Source organism: Leptonotus elevatus, chromosome 21 (assembly GCF_054856555.1).
Source record: "Leptonotus elevatus isolate MCC_2025b chromosome 21, RoL_Lele_1.0, whole genome shotgun sequence".
NCBI lineage: Eukaryota > Metazoa > Chordata > Actinopteri > Syngnathiformes > Syngnathidae > Leptonotus > Leptonotus elevatus.
Window position 1 is genome coordinate 16,162,866 of NC_141259.1, and position 24,344 is coordinate 16,187,209.

At 44.9% G+C, this 24,344-nt stretch overlaps 1 protein-coding gene across 1 annotated transcript in view; it reads right to left on the reverse strand.

The window, feature by feature from the left end:
* LOC147156153 (cadherin-12-like) overlaps nucleotides 1-24,344 on the reverse strand; it is a 99,488-nt gene that overhangs the window by 15,381 nt on the left and 59,763 nt on the right. Inside the window, exon 7 of the mRNA XM_086065560.1 lies at nucleotides 7,224-7,477. Within this exon, the coding sequence (XP_085921686.1) occupies nucleotides 7,224-7,477 (254 nt within the window). The remainder of the gene's footprint in view (nucleotides 1-7,223; nucleotides 7,478-24,344) is intronic.

Sequence of the window (24,344 nt, forward strand, 5' to 3'; positions counted from 1 at the left end):
AGGGCCGACTCCAGTCGGAGGCCATCGATTTCGGAGGCGGTCCCAAAATATGTTTTGCGCGCAAGCGAGCTTTCAATTTAAACGCGGTCGGCTGCTCAAAGGATTTACGCTCGGGGCACTTTTCGTTTCGGGTTTTTTTCCAGCAAAAAAGAAAACGTCTTATTTCTGCTGTCAATTAAATATTCCACGCAGCTTTCAGTCTGGAAACTTGCCGATACGGACCACACGCTGCAGTTCCAACATGACGCTGTGGGGGCCGTGTTGAGCAAGCATTTCAAAAACATTTTCAACTATTGTTCCTAATCAGGGATGTTTTGGATGAGGTCATTGTGATGTTGTCAGTTGCTTTTATTTGTCACTCTTATTTTGTCACATAGGCCAGAATTGAGCATGCTGGAGTTGCTGACTGACGTTTTTGTCAGTATGTTGACATTTCTTGGTCGAGGTTCCTTTGACATGGAGGCCATCCACATCCAGCCCTGCTCTCTGTGGTTACTTTGTATTTCTTCAGCTTTCATGTCCTGTCTGCTTTTGGCTCCAAATTACGGACATCACAAGACAGAAAACGTCCATTTTGTTTTAGTATAATACAATTTGGAGGCCATCCACATCCAGCCCTGCTCTCTGTGGTTACTTTGTATTTTTGCCTCTTGTATTTCTTCAGCTTCCGTGTCCTGTTTGCTTTTGGCTCCAAATTACGGACATCACAAGACAGAAAACGTCCATTTTGTTTTAGTATAATACAATTTGGAGGCCATCCACACCCAGCCATGCTCTCTGTGGTTACTTTGTATTTTTGCCTCTTGTATTTTTTCAGCTTTCGTGTCCTGTCTGCTTTTGGCTCCAAATTACGGACATCACAAGACAGAAAACGTCCATTTTGTTTTAGTATAATACAATTTGGAGGCCATCCGCATCCAGCCATGCTCTCTGTGGTTACTTTGTATTTTTGCCTCTTGTATTTCTTCAGCTTCCGTGTCCTGTTTGCTTTTGGCTCCAAATTACGGACATCACAAGACAGAAAACGTCCATTTTGTTTTAGTATAATACAATTTGGAGGCCATCCGCATCCAGCCATGCTCTCTGTGGTTACTTTGTATTTTTGCCTCTTGTATTTCTTCAGCTTCCGTGTCCTGTTTGCTTTTGGCTCCAAATTACGGACATCACAAGACAGAAAACGTCCATTTTGTTTTAGTATAATACAATTTGGAGGCCATCCGCATCCAGCCATGCTCTCTGTGGTTACTTTGTATTTTTGCCTCTTGTATTTCTTCAGCTTCCGTGTCCTGTTTGCTTTTGGCTCCAAATTACGGACATCACAAGACAGAAAACGTCCATTTTGTTTTAGTATAATACAATTTGGAGGCCATCCGCATCCAGCCATGCTCTCTGTGGTTACTTTGTATTTTTGCCTCTTGTATTTCTTCAGCTTCCGTGTCCTGTTTGCTTTTGGCTCCAAATTACGGACATCACAAGACAGAAAACGTCCATTTTGTTTTAGTATAATACAATTTGGAGGCCATCCGCATCCAGCCCTGCTCTCTGTGGTTACTTTGTATTTTTGCCTCTTGTATTTCTTCAGCTTCCGTGTCCTGTTTGCTTTTGGCTCCAAATTACGGACATCACAAGACAGAAAACGTCCATTTTGTTTTAGTATAATACAATTTGGAGGCCATCCGCATCCAGCCCTGCTCTCTGTGGTTACTTTGTATTTTTGCCTCTTGTATTTCTTCAGCTTTCGTGTCCTGTTTGCTTTTGGCTCCAAATTACGGACATCACAAGACAGAAAACGTCCATTTTGTTTTAGTATAATACAATTTGGAGGCCATCCGCATCCAGCCCTGCTCTCTGTGGTTACTTTGTATTTTCGACTTTTGTTTTTCAACTTCCGTGTCCTGTCTGCTGTTGGGTCTTAATTGCAGACCTCACATGACAGAAAACTTGCATTTCGTCGGTTTTAGTACAATACAATTAGGTTTCCACATTTTCAAGCGTATACTGGCTTAATAACCGATCTATCGGTTTCCACTTGCTTGTATCGTGCAGACAGATTTCATTCAGATTGTGGCGCCTCGTATCTTGTCATCTATAACAAACTTTCCAATGTCAGAACGTGTTCAAATATTGATCATGGCCCATTCAAGTTCTACTTGGGCAGTACAATCATAACTTAGGGGAACTGTGGTCCAAGGACTTTTCCAGCACAATGTGCAGTATTTGTTATTTCCCTTGAGAGAGCGGACCGGACTTTTTTTAAGGAGCGCCTCGCCATGCCACCATCCGGACTTTTTCTGCGAGCTACCTGATCCTCTCATTCATATTCGTCGATACTTTTTCTTCTTCTTGTCTTTCTTGTCTTGGAGTGGATGGATGGGGGGTATGGAGGGAGGGGGGGGGAGGAGGAGGAGGAGGAGGAGGAGGAGGAGGAGGAGGAGGAGGAGGAGGAGGAGGAGGAGGAGGAGGAGGAGGAGGAGGAGGACAGTCTGGCTCATGTTCACAAGTGAGAGAATGATGACAGAAGCACTTCTCGCTAAATGTTTTACAACTTTTGGTTTGCTTCCATTTTGTTTCCGTCTGGTTTCAAGCCCGTCCCACTTTTTTGAATTGTGGCGGAACACAACTTTGTGCCAAGGTCCAAAGAAATATTTCAAGGAGGGATGGACCTAATAATAAGCTTGATGCTTGTTAAAATTGTGTCTTGAAGCAATGGAAGCAAAATGTCCGAAATGTAACTTGGCGCCAAGCAACTTTGTTGGAGTGCGTTGAGGATCTTCACTTCTTCACGCGTATTATAATTCAAGCAGATTTGACATTTTAGTGTCTGTGAAATGAATTCATAGTTGAGCAGTGGTTCGTTTGATGATGACGTCAGTTTCTATGTCGTTGCTTTGGTCGGCAGGAGTTACTGAGTGAAATTTGGGTCAGCACGTCAAGGTTTCCTATCCTTACTCTTACACGCATTAAGCTCCACTCGAGTCTCTGTTGTTACTTTGTATTTTTGTACATAACAACTTTGTATTTTTGTACATAACAACTTTGTATTTTTGTACATAACAACTTTGTATTTTTGTACATAACAACTTTGTATTTTTGTACATAACAACTCTGTTTCCCAACTCCTGTGTCTTGTCTGCATTTGAGTCCCAATTGCACCCCTTCCGTGACTACCGTGCCATTTTTTGGATGGTCTTAGACACAAGCTTGTTCCTCAAATAAAACCAGACTAATCAAAGAAAGCTGTTTCTCGATTATTCTTCAAGATCCGGAATTGGAAGCTTAATTCTTCCACATCAATTATTCACTTCACTGCCTACTTGTGACATGTTTAGGCAATCGTAAAACTTGTCCGGTGTCACTTGTTGTCCGATTTTCACTAGTGGCGGCAGGCAGGGCTTGTTCGTTGTTCCTTCTTTCTCTCTCTCTCTCCGTGAACGTTATTTACGCCTCCCTTTTGAATCGTTTTGACTCGTCGTGAATTGCCGAGGAGCACCGCAACGCTGCGAGGTCATCAAACTTTTAATCTTCATCCATCAGAGTCGAAAAAGTTTCAGCAGATGTTTGGGGCCCGCCGCCGATCGCGACGCCAATCACGCGTCGTCGCACATCAATTTTCCCGTAATTGGCGCCACCGTCTCGGACGTCCCTGGTGCGCCACTCGTAAACTTAACGAGATTGTTGATGGCGTTAATTGGGTCCGGAGAACGGTCGCGCGCTGTACTCAAGTTAACGGAGGGGAAAGGCATTAAGTCGACGGTCGGCCGCGGCGAGCTTTTAGACCAGCAAGCCAGTTCTTTGTTTTTAAAACCAGACCAGCATTCAACATCGATGACGGCTTTTTGTCTCCCCAGACGCTGACGACTGCACGCGCTGCCGCCAAATAGCGCACGCGGCGGCCTAAAAGCGTGCTCGTCTATGCGTGAGCTCTCCGTTGTTTTCTACTCCAGGATGTACGAGCGAAGACCCGCCGATGCTCCGGATGAATATTTAACACGCAGGAGACAAAGTGCAGTTTTACGAACAAGGGACCTTGGACTTTTTTTTTTTGTTTTGTTTTTTGTTTTTTTGCTGACCAAATGCCAGCTCCTTGCTTTTGTTTTGTTTTGTTTGCCGGTAAAATATTCATTAAAAACATCTCCGGACCGCAAGATGTCCGTCATGCTCTGACGGCGCATCTCAGCAGGGTTAATAGATTTGAAGAACAAAAGGTTTCTCATACATTTTTAAGACAGTCTATTGTTGCGGCACTCAGGCGGGCCGAGTTTGCGGGGGGAGGGGCGGGAAAGGGGGGGGGGCACGATGGCGTGAAAGCGCGAGGGCATCGGGAGTTTAGCTTCTCGTGTCACATCCATAACGGGGCCGCTGATGTTTAAACGTCTCCTCTGGTAATTACCAGAGCGAGAGCAACACTAAAAAGTACAAGACTTGAGCTTCGATTAAGATCCTATCGCACGAGTGGACAGTGTTTTACTTGTCGTGCCCCCCCCAACCCCCCCTCACACGCTCTAATCCACTTTCTGCCCAGAGTTATTTTCATGTCTAAAAAGCTGCAACAACAACAACAACACAATGTGATTGCGTGGGCAAGAAGTGGCAGCTTGCTCGTCTTCAGGCCAACTTAAGTGCGAGGAAATCAGTTTGCAGCGACATTCACTTGATGTGTTGCCCAATTTTTCGTCCGTGCGGATCCAGCCTTTGCGATCGGTTGTTTTTCAGCACTCAGCTGAGGAGACTGTAAGGTACTGTAACGAGAAAGGGACCTGATTGATTTTGAGTAAAGCCAATGTCGAGTAAAGTCAAAATGATGAACTTTCATCGCTATCGCTGTTGCTGTTCTTGTGCCAGAAGAAAAAACACTCAAGATTTGGAAGGTCGGCAATTCAGTTCAAATGCTGAATCGGTTCCACGTGAGGCGTCCTGCCAAACGCAGGAAAGACACGCTAGGTCTTGTATACAAAAATACAAAGTAACAACAGAGAGCAGGGCTGGATTCAGACGGTCGACAGTGAAACCTGGTTTGAGAAACAACTGCAAACAGCACTGACCGAGAAGCAGAACTCAAAAGCACAAAGTAGCAACGGTGAGCAGGGTCCGGCTCCGGAACACATGGAAGGAAGATTGCATGGAAGAAATAGGATGAGAAACCTCGACGTGCTGACAAAAGTGTCATTTAGCAACTCTCGCTAGGCTATGCACAGTTCTACATGAAAGGACAAAGGCCTATATGACAAAAAACACAAGAGTGACAATTAACGGATGCAACTGCATAGCAACTGACATCATCATCATCATCATCGTAACAACACGACGATCCAATGACCCAAACGAGTTCCTGCACATTTTGCACATTGGAGGTCAGGAACACTCAAATATTTTTAAGACATATTTTCTAGCTTATTAACGAAATATAAAAAGTGGAGCCTTATTCAGCAAGTTCATGATTCCTTCTTACACCGTTTTTCCAGAAGATGATATTGTTTTTACAACATTTGATTCAATCTCGTCCAATACAAAAACAAAAACAAATGTGCTTTCATCTTTATCACACATTTCTCAGCAAGCCGTCATTATTTCTGGCTCTTTTTTATGCTTCAGCAACAAAATGAAAGTCACTGAAAATTCTTTCAAATTTTTTTTTGACTTTTTTTTTTTTGTCAATTTGTTAAACATTTGATTAACAATTATTTTGAAAATATCAAAGACTGTAGTTGAACAAAATATTTGTATTGACTCACGCATCGACTTCTCGTGAATGAAAAATTGTGAAAAGATATCGACCAGCGGAACATGAAGCTCAACTGGCTTTTGTCAAGTCGGCACTCTGGCAAGGTTCGAGACGAGTTGAGAGCCGCCGAGCGATGACGCCGACGTGATTGCGACGTTGGGCCGGCATTGCTTGATTGATCGGTTCCTGCGGCTGACGGCACGAGCTCCCCGCTCGGAAATATGCGGCGGCGGCGGCGGCGGCGGCGGCGGCCTTGATGAACAAGGAGCGCAGACATCGGCGAGCACATTAAAAGGCGTAAACGCTTCAATCAGGCCGCTCGGGAAGAGAGCGGCAGTCAGGACGCTTTGTCGCGGCGCCGTCCAATAAGGAGCGCTTGCCAATTAGCGGCCTTTGTTAAGCACTTGGTTAGCAGGCCAAAGTGCTTCGTTTGTTCTCATCGTGCCATTTACGCGACTGATTGGAAATAATCCAATTACATTTTCACCGACGGGTTACATATGTTGGGCCTGATTCGTCAACGACAATAACAAAAAAATCTTCAAAGCTAATTAGGACAATCGAGCCCCGCAAATCGCAGAAAAGTCATTGAAAAATTGCCAATGGATGAGTAAGCACTACTTTTTTTCAAAAGAAGCTCCTCAACTCACACTTTTTTGACACCAGTAAATGGTTGGCCGTTATTTGCCAAGACTAAATGTTTGTTCTTAGACAAATGTGTTGCAAAGTCATTCTTACACAATGACTGCATCATTTTACGGCAATTTTTTAAAATACTAAATATAGGCCCTTTTTCACCGAGAATTTTTATGACAAAAGTCATTCTTATTAAAAGGTGCAACGATTAATCGATGACCAAAGTCATCTACAATTATTTTGGATAATCGATGACTTTTTTAAGTTTTTTTAAATAAAAAATGTCCAAATGTTGGGAATTTCAGATTCTCACCTAAATAAACATGACCCGATTTCTGTATTCATCCATGAAAGCTGAAATAAAACATTATTTTCCGACATGTTATGAACAAAACCAGTGATTAAATCAGAATTTATTTTCGTTTGTGGATTTTCTGCACGTGCTATTTTTTAAATTTAATTTTTTTATATAAAGCGATAGAAATTTCACGGTTATATTTATAATCGAAATAGTTGCAGTCTTAATTCTTAGGCAGCCTTTTCACCTCGAAGATTATTTTTCTTTATTACAACATGGTTTTTTTTTTTCTTCCATCGAGGCTTTTGGGCCTAATTTATTCTTATATACACACAACACCATTTTTGAAATCCAATTATCAAAACAATTGTTAAAATCCCTTTATTGTTTTTATATTAGCATACTCGATTTCCATCGCTTTACTGAACTTGTTTAATTATCTTAAAGCTGGAAATTCCTCCCCGGGGCGTCTTGTGCGTAACCGTGGCAACAAAGCCACTCGCGACGCTTGACGGGAATTACTTTGGCCGAAGAAAAGGAAGTTTTGGTTCCGGAGTTGAAGTTCACCTGACGGGACTGCTGCCGGCATCCAAGTCCTGCGCCGTCACCGCTCCGATGATGGTGCCCGCCGGCGTGTCCTCGTACACATCCATCACGTAGGCGGGCTTATTGAACACCGGCGGCTCGTCCACATCCAGGACGTTAATCTTCACCGTGGCCGTGTCTTTGAAGGCCCCGAAGGTCTGGAAGCGCGGGTCCAGATGAGCGTTGGACGCGTCCACCTTGAAGGTGTACGCCTTCTTGCTCTCGTAGTCCAGCGGCTGGAGGACAAAAAAATGAAGAAAAGGAGGCGGGTTCAAGTCAGGCTTATTTGTCATTTGGGGCCATTATGGTGCCATTACTACCCACGACATCCATTTTGGAACGCTTGTTTTTGGAAGTCAGGGTGGAGACGGATGGAGCAGATCGGTGCTCGCCGAACGCCCACGGAATAATTGATCAGAACCGACACTCCAATAACAGCGCCCCCTGGATAGCTAGAAAACATTAGCGCCTGCCACCAATTTGTGTTATCGACCGAACAGCGAACCGGCAGGTTTTTTTTTTTTCTGTACAAAAATCCGCTCACGCCAAATGTGACTCGTGGTTCATTCCGTGTCATTTCCTCAAATATCATCACGGCTGGCAGCGCATGATTTCAAGCCAGCTTCTTATCGGGATGCTTCGATTGGCCACAGGAGACGCGTTTCATTACGAGCTTATACTTGCGCGACACCCGCGCCTGAAACTCCATCTCTGGAGGCTCTTAGTAACAGAATAGAAACAGTGGACACGACTGTAGAACATTTCGAGGATGCAGGTGAGGCAGCATTCCGGATATTTCTGTCAAAATCAAAATCAATTTTCAAAAATGAATGGCAGTTGATACCTAATATTTTGGGATTTTTCCTATCAACAAGTGGATCTTGTTACCAGATTTGTATTTTTTCTTTTTTCAGAAAATGATGTGATGGTCAGAAATGTGATGAAAATGACACCAAATGACCCAATTTTCGAGGGACTTTGTTTCTGGATGTCATTCCAAATTGGCTAAAAACAACAATGACGACAACAACAATATTAATGATGATAATAATAACAACAATAACGTTAGGCCGACATATGGTATGTTACGGCACAAAGTCCGCAGGTGGACTGTGAGTGCACTGCGACTCGGGGAACCCAAGCACAGTAAGCTGAAAAAAAGCATTTTCACACATCGACGCAGCACTTCAACACCAAGCTGCCGAACGACACTTCCAAAAGAAATACCTGAACTGTTGCCCCCCCCCACCCCCCCCCCCCCCCTTTTCCCCGCTCAAGTTCTCAGAGATAATGAAAAGAAGTTGACGTGTCCGTCCTTCCGGCAGCTTCTGACGCGTCCCGCTCAGGGTCAATTAGTGGAACGCGAATGCGCACGGCCGACACGCCGACGTGCGAACGTCTTGTCAGCGGTGACACGCTTGTTCTCGCTTGTTCTCGCCCGCGCTCGTCTGCTGCCCTCTCATGTGAGACCGCCCACACTTCGCACAACGGTCACGCTCCGCCGGCCCCGCCCGCAGTCGCACCACTGACGTTCATGTTCCGTGTACGTGAAATGGACTAACAAGGCGGCACCTGGGCGGCGGCGGCGGCGGCGGGGCGGGCGCTACCTGCCCGGCCCGTTTCTCAGGCAGCTTGTTTGGAAAGAACTTGAGATGGATTTTCAATGAGAGCAAAAGCGGTTGTTTTTGTGCGACCTCGCAACCAAACTTGTCAAAACGCAGCTTCTGGAAGATATTTCAAGCTTTTACAAGATAGCTGGATTTTTACTGGAGTGGGACTTTTTACAGAGCCGCACGACTTGTCGGCTCACAGGTGTTTAAAAGGTGATCCAGCGTATGTGACCTCAGCCAAGGCCAGAATGCTAACAAAAGCGCATCTAACGCAAAAAATAAATGTTGATCGACAACAGAAACAAATTGACGACAAATTCATGTCCATGTTTGACTTTTTACCCCTTGCTCGTCTGCCTTTTCTCCATTATGTGCAGACACTCGTGGCAGACAATGGGGCGCTCTAAAACGGCCAAACAAGCCCAGAACGATACAAACTGTCAAGTTGGACTTTATTTGTTCTTTTCAAACTGCCCGCTCGTCCACCTTTCCTTGCACTCACTCACAGCCAACAACAAGGCACTATCTGAAGGGAAGATGCATTTTGGGGAGATGTTTCCCAAGTGCGTTGTGCAGCGCCTTTTCAGCCACGCCTCCTCCCTCTCTAAAAAACAACAGCAGCTAAACTGAAATGGTGAAAAAAGTTGAATGCTTTATTTCCATGATTGAGTGCTACATACCTTTCCGTTTTGACGTTTTTTTTTCTTTTGTGTATGTGCTTGTGTGCGTGCGAGTGTGCGTGTATTCGTTAGTTCACCAAAAACCTATTAAAAAAAAAATCCCATACCGTTCACCTCAACCGAACACCGCCGTCAGGAGACCCGAGGAAGGACCAAAGAAAACAAAAAGGAAAGTGAAATCCAGCACCGACCAGACGTCACCAACCAGAGTCCTTCACCAACCCCAGAAACATCGAAATTCCAACAAATCAGGGAGACCTCAAGAGACCAAAGGACAGACTGAGGAAAGGAAGGAAGGACAAACGAAGCAGAGCGAGGTCCACAGTTTTGACATGTTTTCTGTAATTGACATGGAAAGTCGTATGCAAACTTTCTGACTACTTTCACACTTCAACTAAACATGGCGCAGTCTTGCAGTCGCAAACTTGTGACTTGAAAAAAGCCACATGCTGCTTCACCCAAATTATGATCTGATCCCATTTTAGCGTTGGTCAATTTTAGAATATCAAACATTTTCTTTCAATGTCTTTGTGGTTTCGCTTTGGCTCAGCCCGCGTGTGTCGGGGGGTCGCCACCTCGAGTCACGTGACATGTTGGGCACAGTTTTTACGCCGGCTGCCCTTCCTGACGCAATCCAGCCGGCAAATAGCCTCGAGGGACACAACCGGATGCTTGACCGTGATTCGAACTCCAGCCCTCCTGTGGCCCAAGTCAGCGATCCAGTCGCATTTTTTTGGGGGGGGGGGGGGGGGGGGGGAATCAGTGTAAATACAAGACATTGTTCCCAATGCGATAGAAGAAGAACAACACAATGCTGCTCTCTGTGTCCTAAAAGTAAATTGCATCCGACGGAGGCGAGAGGGCGGCGATCCTCGGATATTCCTCCAGTCATCCGTCTTCTTGATTTTACAGTCGTCTTTTCTTCCTGCGGAGCAGGTGTCCATTAAAAGACTCGAGGACGGGGAAAAAAAAAAAAAAAAAAACGACACGGCGAGGCGAGGCCTGCCAATCAAAAAGCAATCACTGACCATCAGCTGGCGTGATTGGTTTGATTACAGCGCGGGCGGCAGATGCAAGCGCTCCGGGCTCTTGGAGACTCACTGGGGAAATGCATGAGGAAATACACTTTGTCCTTCTCCACGGCGGCGGCGGCGGCGGCGGCGGCGGCGGAGGTTGACGACCAGCCTCGCTTCTCAGATGCATCCCCCGCAATTTAGAGGACGCAATTGATCGCGGCCGGCATTTAAAGCTGCGACTAAAATGTCAGAACGACGACGACGAGTACCGAAAATCAGCTGCACGAGAAAGCGAAATGCGAGCACGGCGGGAACACGTTGCGGGATCCGGTTTTTTGAAGGAGGTCAGAGCGCTGCTTTGATCAAGCCAAGCCGACGGTTCAAAGGCCTCGGGTTCACTAAATGACGCCCTTGAGTGCTTTTGTGCCGATTGGACTTCGCTGGCTCCAAATTTAAGTGCAAGACCGTCGTGCATTGCGTGGTTCTATACGAGGGGGGGGGGGGGGGGGGGTTGGGTGTCACGACAGTCACACAACATACAGAGACTGTCATGCATCCCAAAATATTCAACTCACCAAATTCGAACCTCACCTACGACGACGATGTACGTCTGGTGACCCGACACTGAGAGCTCAGCTAGCGATAGCTCAGCTAGCGATAGCTCAGCTAGCGATAGCCGAGCGGCGCATGCGAGGCTCAGCTGGAGCGCATGTGGTCGGCCAGCGGGGGGGGGCACGCACTCTGCCTCATTAGCCGATTCTTGTCCACGGTTAGAAAAAAGAGAAAATGGCTGCTCACAGTGTGGCGCTCTCATTTACACACGAAGATCAGCGTTCGCTTTGCCTTCTGCTCGCTAATCTTCCACCTACAAAGAAGAAATCGCAGCTGGCCCGCCGGACTAACAACTTTTCAGGTCGCATATAACCGCAAATACATTTGAACGCGGGGGTCGGCGGGTGGCGGGAGGCGGATTGTTGTTCTGTGCCGCTGGATGCTGTAATGACGAACGGCAGGTTTGCTTTTCTTTCTTTTTTTTTTTATTTTTTGACTACGTTGTGGAGGCAGGATGCCGGTGGAGCTTTGAAGCTTATTTCCTTGAAAAAATACACGCTGGATGTACAAATGCGACCGCGTAAGCTTCTTAAATCAATACATTAGTCAATCGAAAGATGAATTGGATCCACCGATCTTGTTTGTTTTCGTTTTTTTGGACAACTTCATGCATTCAAAAGGCAGTTCTGAGGTTTTCTCCTGCTCGGACTCACGTTGGAGTCAATAACTACGTTTTCGTGCAGTCAAGAAGTAAACGCCGTTGGAAAATGCGTGTCGGTCAAGCTCGCACATTTCTTTTTATGAGTTGACGGCAAAAGGAGGCAATTTACATGCGAACGGCAAAAAATGTGGGCTTACCGACACGGTGGAGAAGAAGAAGAAAAAGAATTCCCTTCTAAAATTGTTGGGATTTTTTTTTTTTTTTATAGTTTCCCCACTTTATAATGTTTAAGATCATCAAACTAATGTAAAGAAAGGACCAAGAAACTAAGTCAACATAAAATATGGTTTTTAAACAAAAATATATTCAAAGCGACCTGAACCTGTGTTAAAAAAAAAAAAAGGTTGCGTTGTTAATTCATGAATTTAATGTGGCTAATGACTTTTTTCAGTTCGTTTTCACGGACCACGCGACCAAGCCTGATTGCCACAAGACCTCCTCAATCAAGAAATCCCCAAAATGGAAGCGGTCAGTCCAAATAAAAGTCACTGACATCTTCCAGCCTGGAAAAAGTGTTACAATCTGCAGCCAATCACGCTGAAAGGCATTTTCCACAAAACTGAGGAAAAGATGGAACCGTGCTCAACCTTCCCGGGACCAGCCAGTCGTAAACAGAAATGAGCTCAAGAGCGCAGCGACCACTCATCCAGGACGGCATAAAAGAACCCGGGACAGCAGATAAAGGACTGAACACTTCCACAATAGAATGTTCTTTGGACTAACAGAACAAAAGTTGAACATTTTGGAAGGTAAAGGTCTCATTACATCTGGCATAAACGTAACACAGCATGTCTGGGGCTGCTTTGTCACTCCAGGACCTGGATGACTTGCTACCCTTGATGGAAGCCGGAATTCAGCTTTCTACCAGAACAGGATTTCTATCATGATGACAAGAATTGAAAAAATATATATCAGCAAGTCGGACCGAGTCGTTGAATTAAACATTTTTTTAAATGGCAAACACTGTATTGTATATTTTTTTATTTCCAAAAAACAATTAACCTTTCATTCTGTGCCATATCTGCATTGCCTCGTGCCAAATATGAAGTTGATTTGTAATAGCTTATCTAGCTTTTATTTGCTGTTCCATGCGAGGCAATATATATTTTAAAACGTATTTGAATGTATGAAGTCCTTCCCTCGGTACGCGTGTCATTTAGCAGCAGTAACACGCACCCCCAGTAGGGGGCGATGATGAGCTTTGAATTCAAACCGGCTGTGGAGGCCATGAGGGAAATATCCCAGGAAGTCACTCTCCGACTTTTATCCAGGAGCTTGACCTACTTTTACGCCATTGGCTGCGAGGCGAGCGGGCCGGGATCGTTGCACCTGCGCTCGGATTTTCAAGCTTCTCATTACGGTCCGAGCCTGGCGCCGCCGACGCCACCGGGAAGCGTATCGACGGCGGGAATTTTCCTCGCGCTCGCGTGTCGGGTGCACATCACAACAAGCAGTCACTTGAAATTCCAGACATGTTCCCGTGCCCTTTGATATGCAAATGTGCACCTTCAGTGCACCGCCACTGATGCCGAATGGAGCATCCTCGCGCTTTACAATAGAACCTTAGCGACTCCGCCGCTCGCCGACGAATGTGGACCACGAGCTAATCATGTTTTTTTTTTTTTCCTTTCTCAAGCGACCAACCAGCAGATGCACCAGTGAGCTTCCATTTCTTGGATGAAAATTCACTGGGAATGCAGTCAGATTAAGGTCGAGAGACGAGAGCAAACATAATTAACAGAGAAGAAGAACGGCAAACACGAGGACAGGAATGACATTTTGTGTATTTAAAAAAAACAACACGAAACAAAAAGTCAATGTCGCCTCCCTCCCTCGTCAACATACGACAACTCGTAATCGCTGGATGTGGTTCGTCGTCCGCCCCCATTGACCGCCACCAGGCTAAACAAGTCTCCTGTGTGAAACCCTGCATCGCTACGTCTTAAGAAAGTCGGTTTAGCTAAATGCTAACAAACAGTGAAAAACAGTCATAGACTGGCTAACACGTAGCATTGACGGTAATATTATCCTCTGCAAACTTACTGAATCAATTGCGAAATTCAACTTTGTGTCTTTAAGTCTGCTTTATTCTGCCCCCTGGTGGCCAAGATGTGCTCATCGGAAGGAACCGGGGTTTAACGGATGAATGGCGATTCCGTTCATTTCCATGAAGAGAGATGAAAAAATTGACGATGCACTTTCAGCCATTTTATTAAATGAGTCAAACACAAAACACAAAATGAACACACTCGCAAGGAGAATGGCTTACGGCGAGCAAACTGCGTGGTAGATGGAGCTAAAGTCAAAGCGACTGATGTTACTACTAGGCCACGCCCATTAAAGGCACATGTCAGCACATAACTTTCAGATGAATTACCCTCCATTAAACCATTTTATTTTTACATTTATGATTTATGATAGTTTTATATTTACAACACAGTGCCATTTTTTAGGATGGTGTTTTTTTTCAATTCATTTCAAGGAGAAATTTATTTCAACAAAACAAAAGTAAATGTATATTTTTATCGCTTTAAAAATTTTTTTTAACTCCCTTGGAGAAATGTATTAATGCATTTATTTATTTATTTATTTGTTTTATAATTCTTATAATGTCCTTTTTTGAAATGCTCTTTATGTACCAAGTGTATTTTTTATTATTATATTGTTTTATATTTGTTTCTGTATTGAATATGAAGATTATGTATGAGGTGCAACCTTTTTATAAACCCGATTTGAGCTTCCTGATCTCCCCCTGCACAAAACCTATTTCATTGCTACAAGTGTTTTTATATTGTCTTTTTTTGTCTATGTGCGAATAAACGAAATGAAAAATGAATTGATTGAAGATTGCGACATGAGCGGAGCGAGTATCACGCGGTGGCAAAACATCTGCAAAGACTTTGAGTGCAAATGAGAGGCGAGCCCAAGTCGGCATGAAGTGAGCTTTCATTGCGACTGGAGTGGCAAAAAAAAAAGCGAGCGCGGCGACGTGGACGCTAGCGTAAAAGAAGGATTGGCTTCAGTGGATTGAATGTTCTCCTCGCACCTACGCCAGCCACGATGAGCGAGAGGGGGCGCGGGGGGGGGGGGGGGGGGGGGGGGGACGGCGGTCTTGTGCCGGGGCCCGTAGGGGGGGGGCAGTCGGCATCGCTCACAATCACAAGCAGGCAGATTCCATTTGTTTGCGATGCAGCACTAAACGCGTTACGCCGGCAGATTAAAGAGCGGCGGAAAAACGGGCAAAAATATTCAATCTGTCAGCCGCGCCGTAGCGCCGTTAAATCTGCTTAGGTGCGCTATTATATATTTACAGAGACACGTTTAAATCATTAACAACATACCTGACGTGATGCCGCGAATGGCGCAATGCTAAGCTAATCAACGAATTGAATTGAATGACGAGGGTTCAAAACTGCTTACGACCAGGTTTATATTTGTTTGGAAATTTTTATTTTGTTTTGAGTTTTGGGTTGGGTCGGGTCATGTCATACAAAAATATATATATTTATATAAAAACAACAAGCGTATTTTGTCTGCGTTTGGGTTCGCACTTCACATGACATTTTGTTTCCTTAATGAGTTTTCAGAACAGGTTGGTTTTTATTTATTATTTTTAATGCTTCACTTTAATTTTTATTAGTTATAGCATTTTTTTTTGAAAAAAAAATCCAAATTAAAAAACACTTAAAAAAAAAAAACTATAAAAAAAATTGAAAAAGCATTTTAAAAACAGCCACAAATGAAATAAGGTAGTACACAGACTTTGAATTACAAAATGTGCAGACCATAATATTTGCATCAAAAATTCGCTGCATCACAACCGTAATGTGTAAACGAGTCATGTCTCACTTTCTTTTTTTTCTTTTGTTTGTCAAGTTGCTAACTTCTAAATTGGACCGCCGAGGCAGAAAAAAACAATCCATTGAAATATACTGTATGCTTCTTGCCAGCCTTGACTTTCTTAGTTTGCAAATTGTGAGCAATGGAGACACAAGATCCGTCCTCTTAAATTGTTACCTTCCCATGTAGTGCATCGCTCGAACCCCAAATTCCCCATTGATTTGAATCCTTCTTCTCAGCACTCACTCTCTTAGGACCCGCGGTTAGAACAAAACAAGTCACATTTTCGCTTGCAACAAAGCAAAAAATTCACAAGTTGTGGCGCTCTTAAGGGACGTTCAGTCGCTCTACGCAGTGCGAGCTCTTAAACGGTTACCTTGGACTTTCCGGTTGCGGCTCATGCCGGCTGGCTAAATAAATAATGCAGCCTCCAAATAGTAATAAATAGTCATCTACATTTGTGGAGTGCGCGGCTCTTTGTCAGAGCTGAACAAATGATTCCTCGAGCGGAGATAAGGAATGCAAAGAGCAAAAACAAGCGCTTGCATTTTCAAGAGCGGTGACTCACGAGCGCTATTTCAACGCGTCAGGTGACGACTGGAGACGTTTCTGCCGACGAGTCAGGTTCTGATCTTTTGAAGGATGCCAAAACAACAACACCGCCCCAAAGTGTACCAGTTCCACCTCGGGCCCGAAACAGTTCAAGAAAAACCACGTAAGACTCAAACATGTCAAAAATAAATTTACAGCCATTCTAAAAGTGTGCGACTCCTTCGAATGCTGGATGAAAGAATCGCTGAAGTAAATGTAAAAACTAATGTTACAGTGGATTAAACGGTTAAACATTTTTTTTTTTTATATCCAATACGGTATGTGTGAAATGTTAAACAGTTGTATTTATTAATATTTAGGAACTAACTGTTTGTTTTTGAAAACATTCATGTAAAAATTGTGTTTATGTGGTTTGATGACAGATATTGTGATGTTTTCTTTCAACAAATTGAATATATACTTGGTGTGCCAAAAAACAACATTTTACAGCCAATTTTTGTGTTGAAAACTATTGTGCATTATATATACATATATATTTTTTCTTTTTTCTTTTCTTTCCGGTTTTTAACATTAAGCCAATTCAATTTCCTTTACCGAGGAACTGCAGCTTCTCAGATACTGATGTTTGAAAATTCTCATTATTGGGGACACTCTTTATATTTTGTATTTCAAGAGAATTCCCTTTGTCATCCGACTATACAGTAACCCCCCCCTCCACCGCGGGGGTGGTTATGTTCCAGGTGATCCCTGCCTGCAATAACTGAAATCTGCACTATATCCATGTTTTTATGTCATTTACGGCAATTATATACATTTTCAAACATCTAAACACAAAAATTATTGAACACAAAAATATTGTACATTGCTCTAAACAATTGTGACAAACTTGACGAACCAGCTCACAATCGACATCAATAATTATGCCCAAAGTTGTACATTATAAAATGAACCTATTGTCGGCGCTTCATGTAGCGTTAAAATTCAGGATTACAGAGCATGACAAATTATTTTTAACAAAAGCGAAACGAGCTATGCTGACGGCTTCCGGGGTTTCGTTCTTCTTCTTTAAAATGTACAGTCAGTCTCAGATTAAGTTGTGTGCCAGCATCTAGTGGTCAAGAATAGATTTACACCCAGAATGGACCAAATTTAGAAAGACATTAGTGTTATTAACTGTGGAAAAAAAAAAACACAAATCTGCAAAAATACTTACAAATCTATAGAAAGCTTTGAAAATGTAAAAAAAAATGTGTTTATAGTAGAAGTGAGAGGCGTCAAAAGTCATGCGGATTGTAGAGAAAAGCAGCAACAAGCGTTCACACTCGGTGCGAAAACGACCGTCAAACCGAATGGAGAGCGTTTTAACCTTTCCGCGGCGAGCGAGTGAAGTCGCAGCAGAGATTTCTTTTGGGCCGAGTGTGCCGTGGGCAGTGGCGCTGCGCTCAATAAGCTCGTCATCAGGAGAGAAAAGATTACATGGCCCAAAGAGACCCCCCACCCCCACCCCCACCCCCCACCCAGACGCCGCCACCGGCACCGGCGCCGGCGCGGGAGGAGGGAGGAGGGATGCTCACTTTATTGTGCTGCCATCAATCACATCAGTTTGTGTCCTCGCTTGCCTCCATCGCATCACACTGGACCTTTCTGAGCGCTTGCCAGTGGGCCCCGTTCCTTCCAGACAGCATTTGGACCCGCAGCGGCTGACGACTGATGCCACTTTGCATGCAGGCCGTTAACAACATGAACACTCTTCTCATAGTTTGCGGTAGAACCAGCACCGGTTTTCCTCCACAAACTATAACCGCCAAAATGGAAGGGTTTTTCAGTCAGTAACATTTTTTTTTAAAAATGGAAGCCATTTTAGGATAAGACGCAGAAATAACAATTACAAGTAGAATCCCAACAATACATTGCGAGGGCTTGTTAAGGCTGCTTCAAACCAACAAATTGAGACTTATTCAATGTTTTCAGCCATGGCGTCTTGAGACTTTTTTGTGGGTCTACCCATGATAGACATGCATGACAATTTTGATAGTTCTGAGTGAAACGGGCTACGAAGGCAGAATTTTCAAAGGCCCGAATTCCTCTAAAATGGTCGCCTCAAACCAAAATGGAAGACTTTATATGTCTTTTAGGGTGTAACTTCTTGAGGATTTTTTTTGTAGGTTTCCTCATGTTATGACTTGCATGTCCAATTTCATGTTTCGAAGTGAAAGTGCTTTCGTGGGCTTCATTTTCAAATTCCCGTCAAAGGCCAAATTTCTCCTCAAATGGCGGCCCCAAAACAACTTTCTGAATCTTTTCAGGCAAGGCTTCTTCAGACTTTGACAATGAAAATTGGCAACGGTTGGTTGCCAAATGATAAATGGAGGCTTCAAACCAAAAATAGTTGCTTTTCCTGGCATGTCTGAAAGATTCCATGCTGCGAAGTCAAACTGACTGCGGGGGCTGAATTAGCAAAATATTCCATGAATGTAAATTTTCACCAGGATGAACTCATTAAAAAAAATAAAAAATACCGTCTGAATGCGAGAATCGCTAGCCAACCTCCAAGTAATCCCTTGAATGGGCCACTTCATCAAGTGCACGCAGCCACGTTCACACCAGCCCCCCCCCCCCCCCCCCAAAACAAACAAACACTCTAAATACTTCCTACTCGGTCACCTGGTGCGCCGTTATTTTCCCGATCTCGCCAAGTGGATCCCCCGCCGCTCCGAGGTATTGTTTCCTCTCAGCGCGCCTTGGCGGGCCTCCGATCGCCGCCGAGTCCAAAATAGCCGACTTGGCCTCCCCACTTGAAGCCTTCGGCGCTGTAATCGATGGATCAATTCCCAGTCGGGTCTGCGGGCGAGCGGCCGGCGCTCGGATGCCCACTGGATGAGCCTCCGCCGCGATCGGGTGTCAATTCAACTGGCAGCGGCCGAGCAATTCCCAAACTTCTGCCGCATGGTGGGTACGCCCCCAGCGCATTATTTATGATTTATTATGACCTTCGCAAGTGTTGTCGCCGCAAAGGGAAGAAGACTGGAGTCAAACCCGTGCGTGTGAATCATCGTGTTGGTTTTGAGCGATATGTCACGGGAGCCTTTTTCTCGCTTGACCAGTAACAACTTTGTATATTTTGCAGACTGTTGCCGTCGTCGCAACTGACTTTACGGACGCAGCCTCATGTCTACGCCAGCTGAGATTTAAAGTTGAGTGTTCCCGCGATCGTTACTTTTCTGTTGGGTTGTTGCGGCTTGACTCTTTTTGCAGGCTTACCTTCGCCCTTCCACAGGTTTTCCGTGCTATTTTTCTTCCTTCTAAGTCAGCGCAGTCAAAAAGCGTAGATTTTTTTTGTTTTGTTACAAAAACCAAGACCGTGAACATCCATCCATCCATTTTCTGTACCGCTTGTCCTCACAAGGGTTGCGGGGTTGCTGGAGCCTATCCCAGCTGGCTTCGGGCAGTAGGCGGGGCACACCCTGAACTGGTTGCCAGCCAATCGCGGGGCACACAGAGACGAACAACCATACTCACAATCGCACCTATGGACAATTTTGGAGCGTCCAATTCACCTGCCATGCATGTTTTTGGAATGTGGGAGGAAACCGGAGTACCCGGAGAAAAGCCACGCAGGCACGGGGAGAACATGCAAACTCCACCCGGGAAGGCCGAAGCCCGGACTTGATCTCGCAACCTTTGCACTGGGAGGCGGACGTGCTAACCAGACTGACCGTGAACATGCGTGCGTTCAAAAATATGCTCCGAGCGCAGACTATTCACGAACTCTTTTTTTTTAGTTTGTCTTAACCAGAATCCCACGCGGCATTGTCGCCAACGGTACGATGGCAGTGGGTCAATACGCCCTTTGAACTGCAGCTTATCCTTGTTGTAGAAACCGAAAACTAGTTCTCATGACAACCGATATGAGTTGAATTTGCCCCGTGATCTCGTTTATTTGACCTCGCTGTGGGGCGAGCTACTTTTCACTTGCCCATATCAATTTTTAACAGACAGACGCTCGTCCAGGAATATTTTTCTCTTCGGGCACTATTGATTTTCAATGAACAGTTCCCTTCCTGCGCAAACGGCCGACATCCCTTCACAAATTCGTGCAGTTCACTTTTTCACCTCTCAGCCCATGAAAATGTCAAGTTCCTCACAATGTTGGCCTCCCATTGATTTCGAAAGACGCCGTCCAAAAGGCTGGACGTCGCCGAGGTCAGGCATCGGTTTTAACAGCCCGCCAGAAAACCTCAATTCCCAGTCGTCCATCAGCTTTCATTGTCCTTCCGGAGACGAGAATTTCTCCTTTTAATCCCGCCACTAATGACATTTATGATGGAGGAAGTGGACCACGCTGGCTGGCTGGCTTTAGTGAAATTAAGTCCTTAATTAATGGCAGGGAGGATGAAAAGGCTTCTTGCCTCAATACTGTCAATTGCTTTGACTGGAGAAGCTTAAACGGAGCTCATCCGGGATCAATAGCAGTGATCCGACATCTGCCGGGCCCGCACCCACGGAATGCTCACATCCGCGCGAGTGTACACTCGGAGTAAATGAAAAAGAAAGAACTCATGCTTGAAGTCATTCTGTCCCTCAGTTCATCCGCGGAATCTTGCTGGTTTTTACACCCGATAACTTAATTCTCAGATAACAAGCTGAGAAAAGTACATTTTTTTGCCCCCGTCAGACTATTTGCCTTTTTCCAGCAGAATGTTGACTGCGCAGTTCTATTTTTGAAAGCATTTTCACCGGCGAGGCTAAAGTTTCAGGAGCATCCGGAAACACGAGCCGAGGCTACCATCTTCCCAGACTTCAAACCTTGGACTGGCCAGCGTGCATTTCCAGTAGATGTTGATCCAGCTGTGCTTGGGCTTGGCGGTTTTGTCCTTGCTGATCCGCTCGTAACAATTCAACCATCCATCATCAACCCGCTGATGTCGGTCCAGTTTGTTATGGCGGCACTCCAGACTCATAGACCCCCCCAGGAACTCCCTAGACCTGCTCTGAAGCTTCCTCACAGTCATTTCATTTCATTTCTCCCAATGACTTGGTTGCCACATGGCTGCCCCGGGTCCACGGGGGGGTCAGAGGTTCATCTTTCATTCATATATCATTGATTGCTTATCTGCGTCCAGTTCACAGGGTCCAAATCGGAATCTCGAGATCTTGATCTGCCAGGAAGATACTGACGGCTTTCCAGGCGAGTGGTAAAAAGAGTACGGTGAGTCGTGGTTTTGCCCTTAGGCAAAACATAAACAAACCGATTTGGATACCAAAGTCCACATGAAGGTTTCTTGTCCTCGACTGGCTCCGAGCGCACACTGCACGGGTTTCCCTGTAATGGCGATGCGTCCATAGAGGATGGAGGCCATAGTCCGTCCATCCATCTGTCCTTCCGTTAGCTTTTGTTAGAGTAGACAATATTTGTATTCTACTCTTTGCGTGTTCAATTAACTGAATGGTGAGATTCTGGTGAAGAAGTCCCTTTGCAAAGGTAATTAGTCAGAAGCTTCTGATCACACAATTGAAGTCACCCAAGCAGTGTTCTGTTCAAAAGTGTGCCCCTCCTTCTTCTGCACACCGTTTTTATTGCAAATCAGTAAATACAAGAAAATCCCCCTCTCCTTAGTCTGCAAGTTCCCATAGGTATAAATCAGATTAGAGAAAAACAATAATAAATCAGCCTGTCTCTTCCGACCGACTGAGACCGGTACCAGGCTACACTCCCTTTTCTTCTCAGGCGAGAGAGACAGATAAGAATACAATAGACAATTCTATTCATTGAGCTACACAGCTATAACTAAATCCAAAACGGCTAAAATATAAATTGAAACTGAAAAACAATGTTAATAATTCAACATTTTCAACTGCTTATCTGCAGTTAATTGTGGGGCCACAGTCAAGAGCAGAGAATCTGCAAATTTCCCTGTTCGCATCAACTTCTTCCAGTTTTACGCATAATGTCTGAACAGTGAAAAGCTCGTAACACGTCGCTGTCCAGACTTTCCTTGACCGGATACAACTTGAGTTCTAGCCGGGCTATTGCTAAGACAGCGACCCTTCCAGCGAATCATCGGTCCGCCTCGAGGACAATTTGGCACTTTTGGCTGCCGGAGCGCTCGCACTCAACTGCGGCGCGGTTCACCTGTTAGCTCACAGGTAAACGGGGGCCGTGGGAAAAAGTCCAAGTTCAGCTGCACAACACAAGCTTGACGCGCGTTCGGCATGCTAACACTTGCTCACGTGTCGGACCGACGGCTAAATCCTGACTTTGCTTTCTGCCGGATTACTGGCGGCCGCCAACGTTTCTTTTGGCCAAACAAACGTGCAAACCCACCGCGCTCAAGGCGGCCCACTCGCAAAGGCTTTAATGGCTTCTTGGCATTGTGCTGTTTTTTTTTTTTTTTTTGTTTTCATCAGTGAGGATGATTTGGCCTCGTTTGGTCTGGACTTCAGGCTGCAGAAGATTAAGGGGAGTTTACCCCTCTCATTTTTATTAGTTTTGTACTTTCCCTTTTTATTGCTTTAAGATTTGGGACACCCAAAAAGCATTTCCACAAATGAAACATTTAGCAAGCGATACGAGCGCTTTCTGCTTTTCCGTGTCGAGGCAACAGATGAGAGATTTTGTTTGGCAAAGCAACGGGCTTAGTTTCATTCCATGTGACAACGAAAGAGTTTCGGTCATTTACGACGGTTTCTTCTCATACGGAAGAAAATGACCTCGCATTTAGCAAGACGTTGCATTCATATAGACGACGTCTTCCACGCACGTCAGCTGAGTTGAATTGACAGAAAATGCGGCGTACGAAATCGATGACGAGAATTTGTCTTTTTGTGATTTTTTTTAATTAATTTATTTATTTTTTTTTTTATTTTTTTTTATTTTTTATTAAGAGCTCAGTATTGTTCATTCGGAAATGTCATCATCATTGCTCTTTTTATTTTTATTTTTTATTATTATTTTTTTTTTGTGATTTTAAGCTAACATAAAACTTGGCAAAGATTAAATCACAGGTGGGCTGACATGTGAGGGACCCCAAAATAGAAAAACACCTCACAGCGTCAGCATCAGGATCACCATGGCAACACCAAAGCCGCTTCACACCTTCTGTGAAATGCACCCCCCCCCCCCCCCCCCCAAGAGATTTCGATTTCGGACAACTGTATGGCAACAGTTTGGGGAGTTTCCATTCATGTGGAAGAACTTTTTACGAAACCCGTCAACTTCTGACACCTACGAGCTGTTATTCTAAGACACCAAGACAACTGGACTACAATTTTTTTTTTTTTTTTTTAATCGACGACTGCAGAACCTTTGGGTAAAGATTTATGTGGAAGCTTAAAGTCTATAATGAACATAACACATGGGACTCTTTTTTTTTTTTTTTTTTTTTTTTCCCGGGAGGATCCGTATTATTCAAATGTCTTCCCAGAGAGCGCGGCAGCCAAATACGACGCCACACACGCCGCCTTCAAACAATGCAGGTTCGCCCCCCCGAGGCTGGCAGCCGCAGATTTGCCCGACGCTCGCTTTCCTCCGCTCTGTCGGGAGAAGGTAAATAAACAAGCAAACGGACAAACGCGGCATTTAATCGGAGAGGAAGCCATTTTGGGGCGAGGCGACCCCGAGGCTCTTGTTTGTCAACGTGTCCTCCCGCCGTACGGCGTGTCATCGGTCCTCACGCCCGCCCGGGAATTTGCGGGCGGATTTACCTATTGTCTCGCGTAATCTTATGTTTAGCAGATGGGATGTACGAGGCCCCTTCACGCCTGTTTTCTCTTTTTTTTTTTCTCTCGCCAGGCTGGGAAACAGATGATCATCCTTTGAACCCATTACTCAGCCTGATCCTCTTATCATCGCCAACCTTCCTCACTCTCTAATTTGGCGTCTGCCAAACTCGGCTGCGTACAATGAGGCTTCTCCTGCTGCCTGCCTTCCTGCGCGCGCGTGCGTGCGTGCGTGCGTGCGTGCGTAAAGTCAAACGAGGGAGGAAAGGAGAGCAGTGGAAGGATTGCTCTCTGGGGATATTGCAGCAATCCCGAATAAGACAATGGAGTGGGCGGGTCAGAACACAGTGAGGAGCTCATGAAGGCTTTATCTTCGGCTCACTCACACCTTCATCCTCGTCTTCATCACTCCT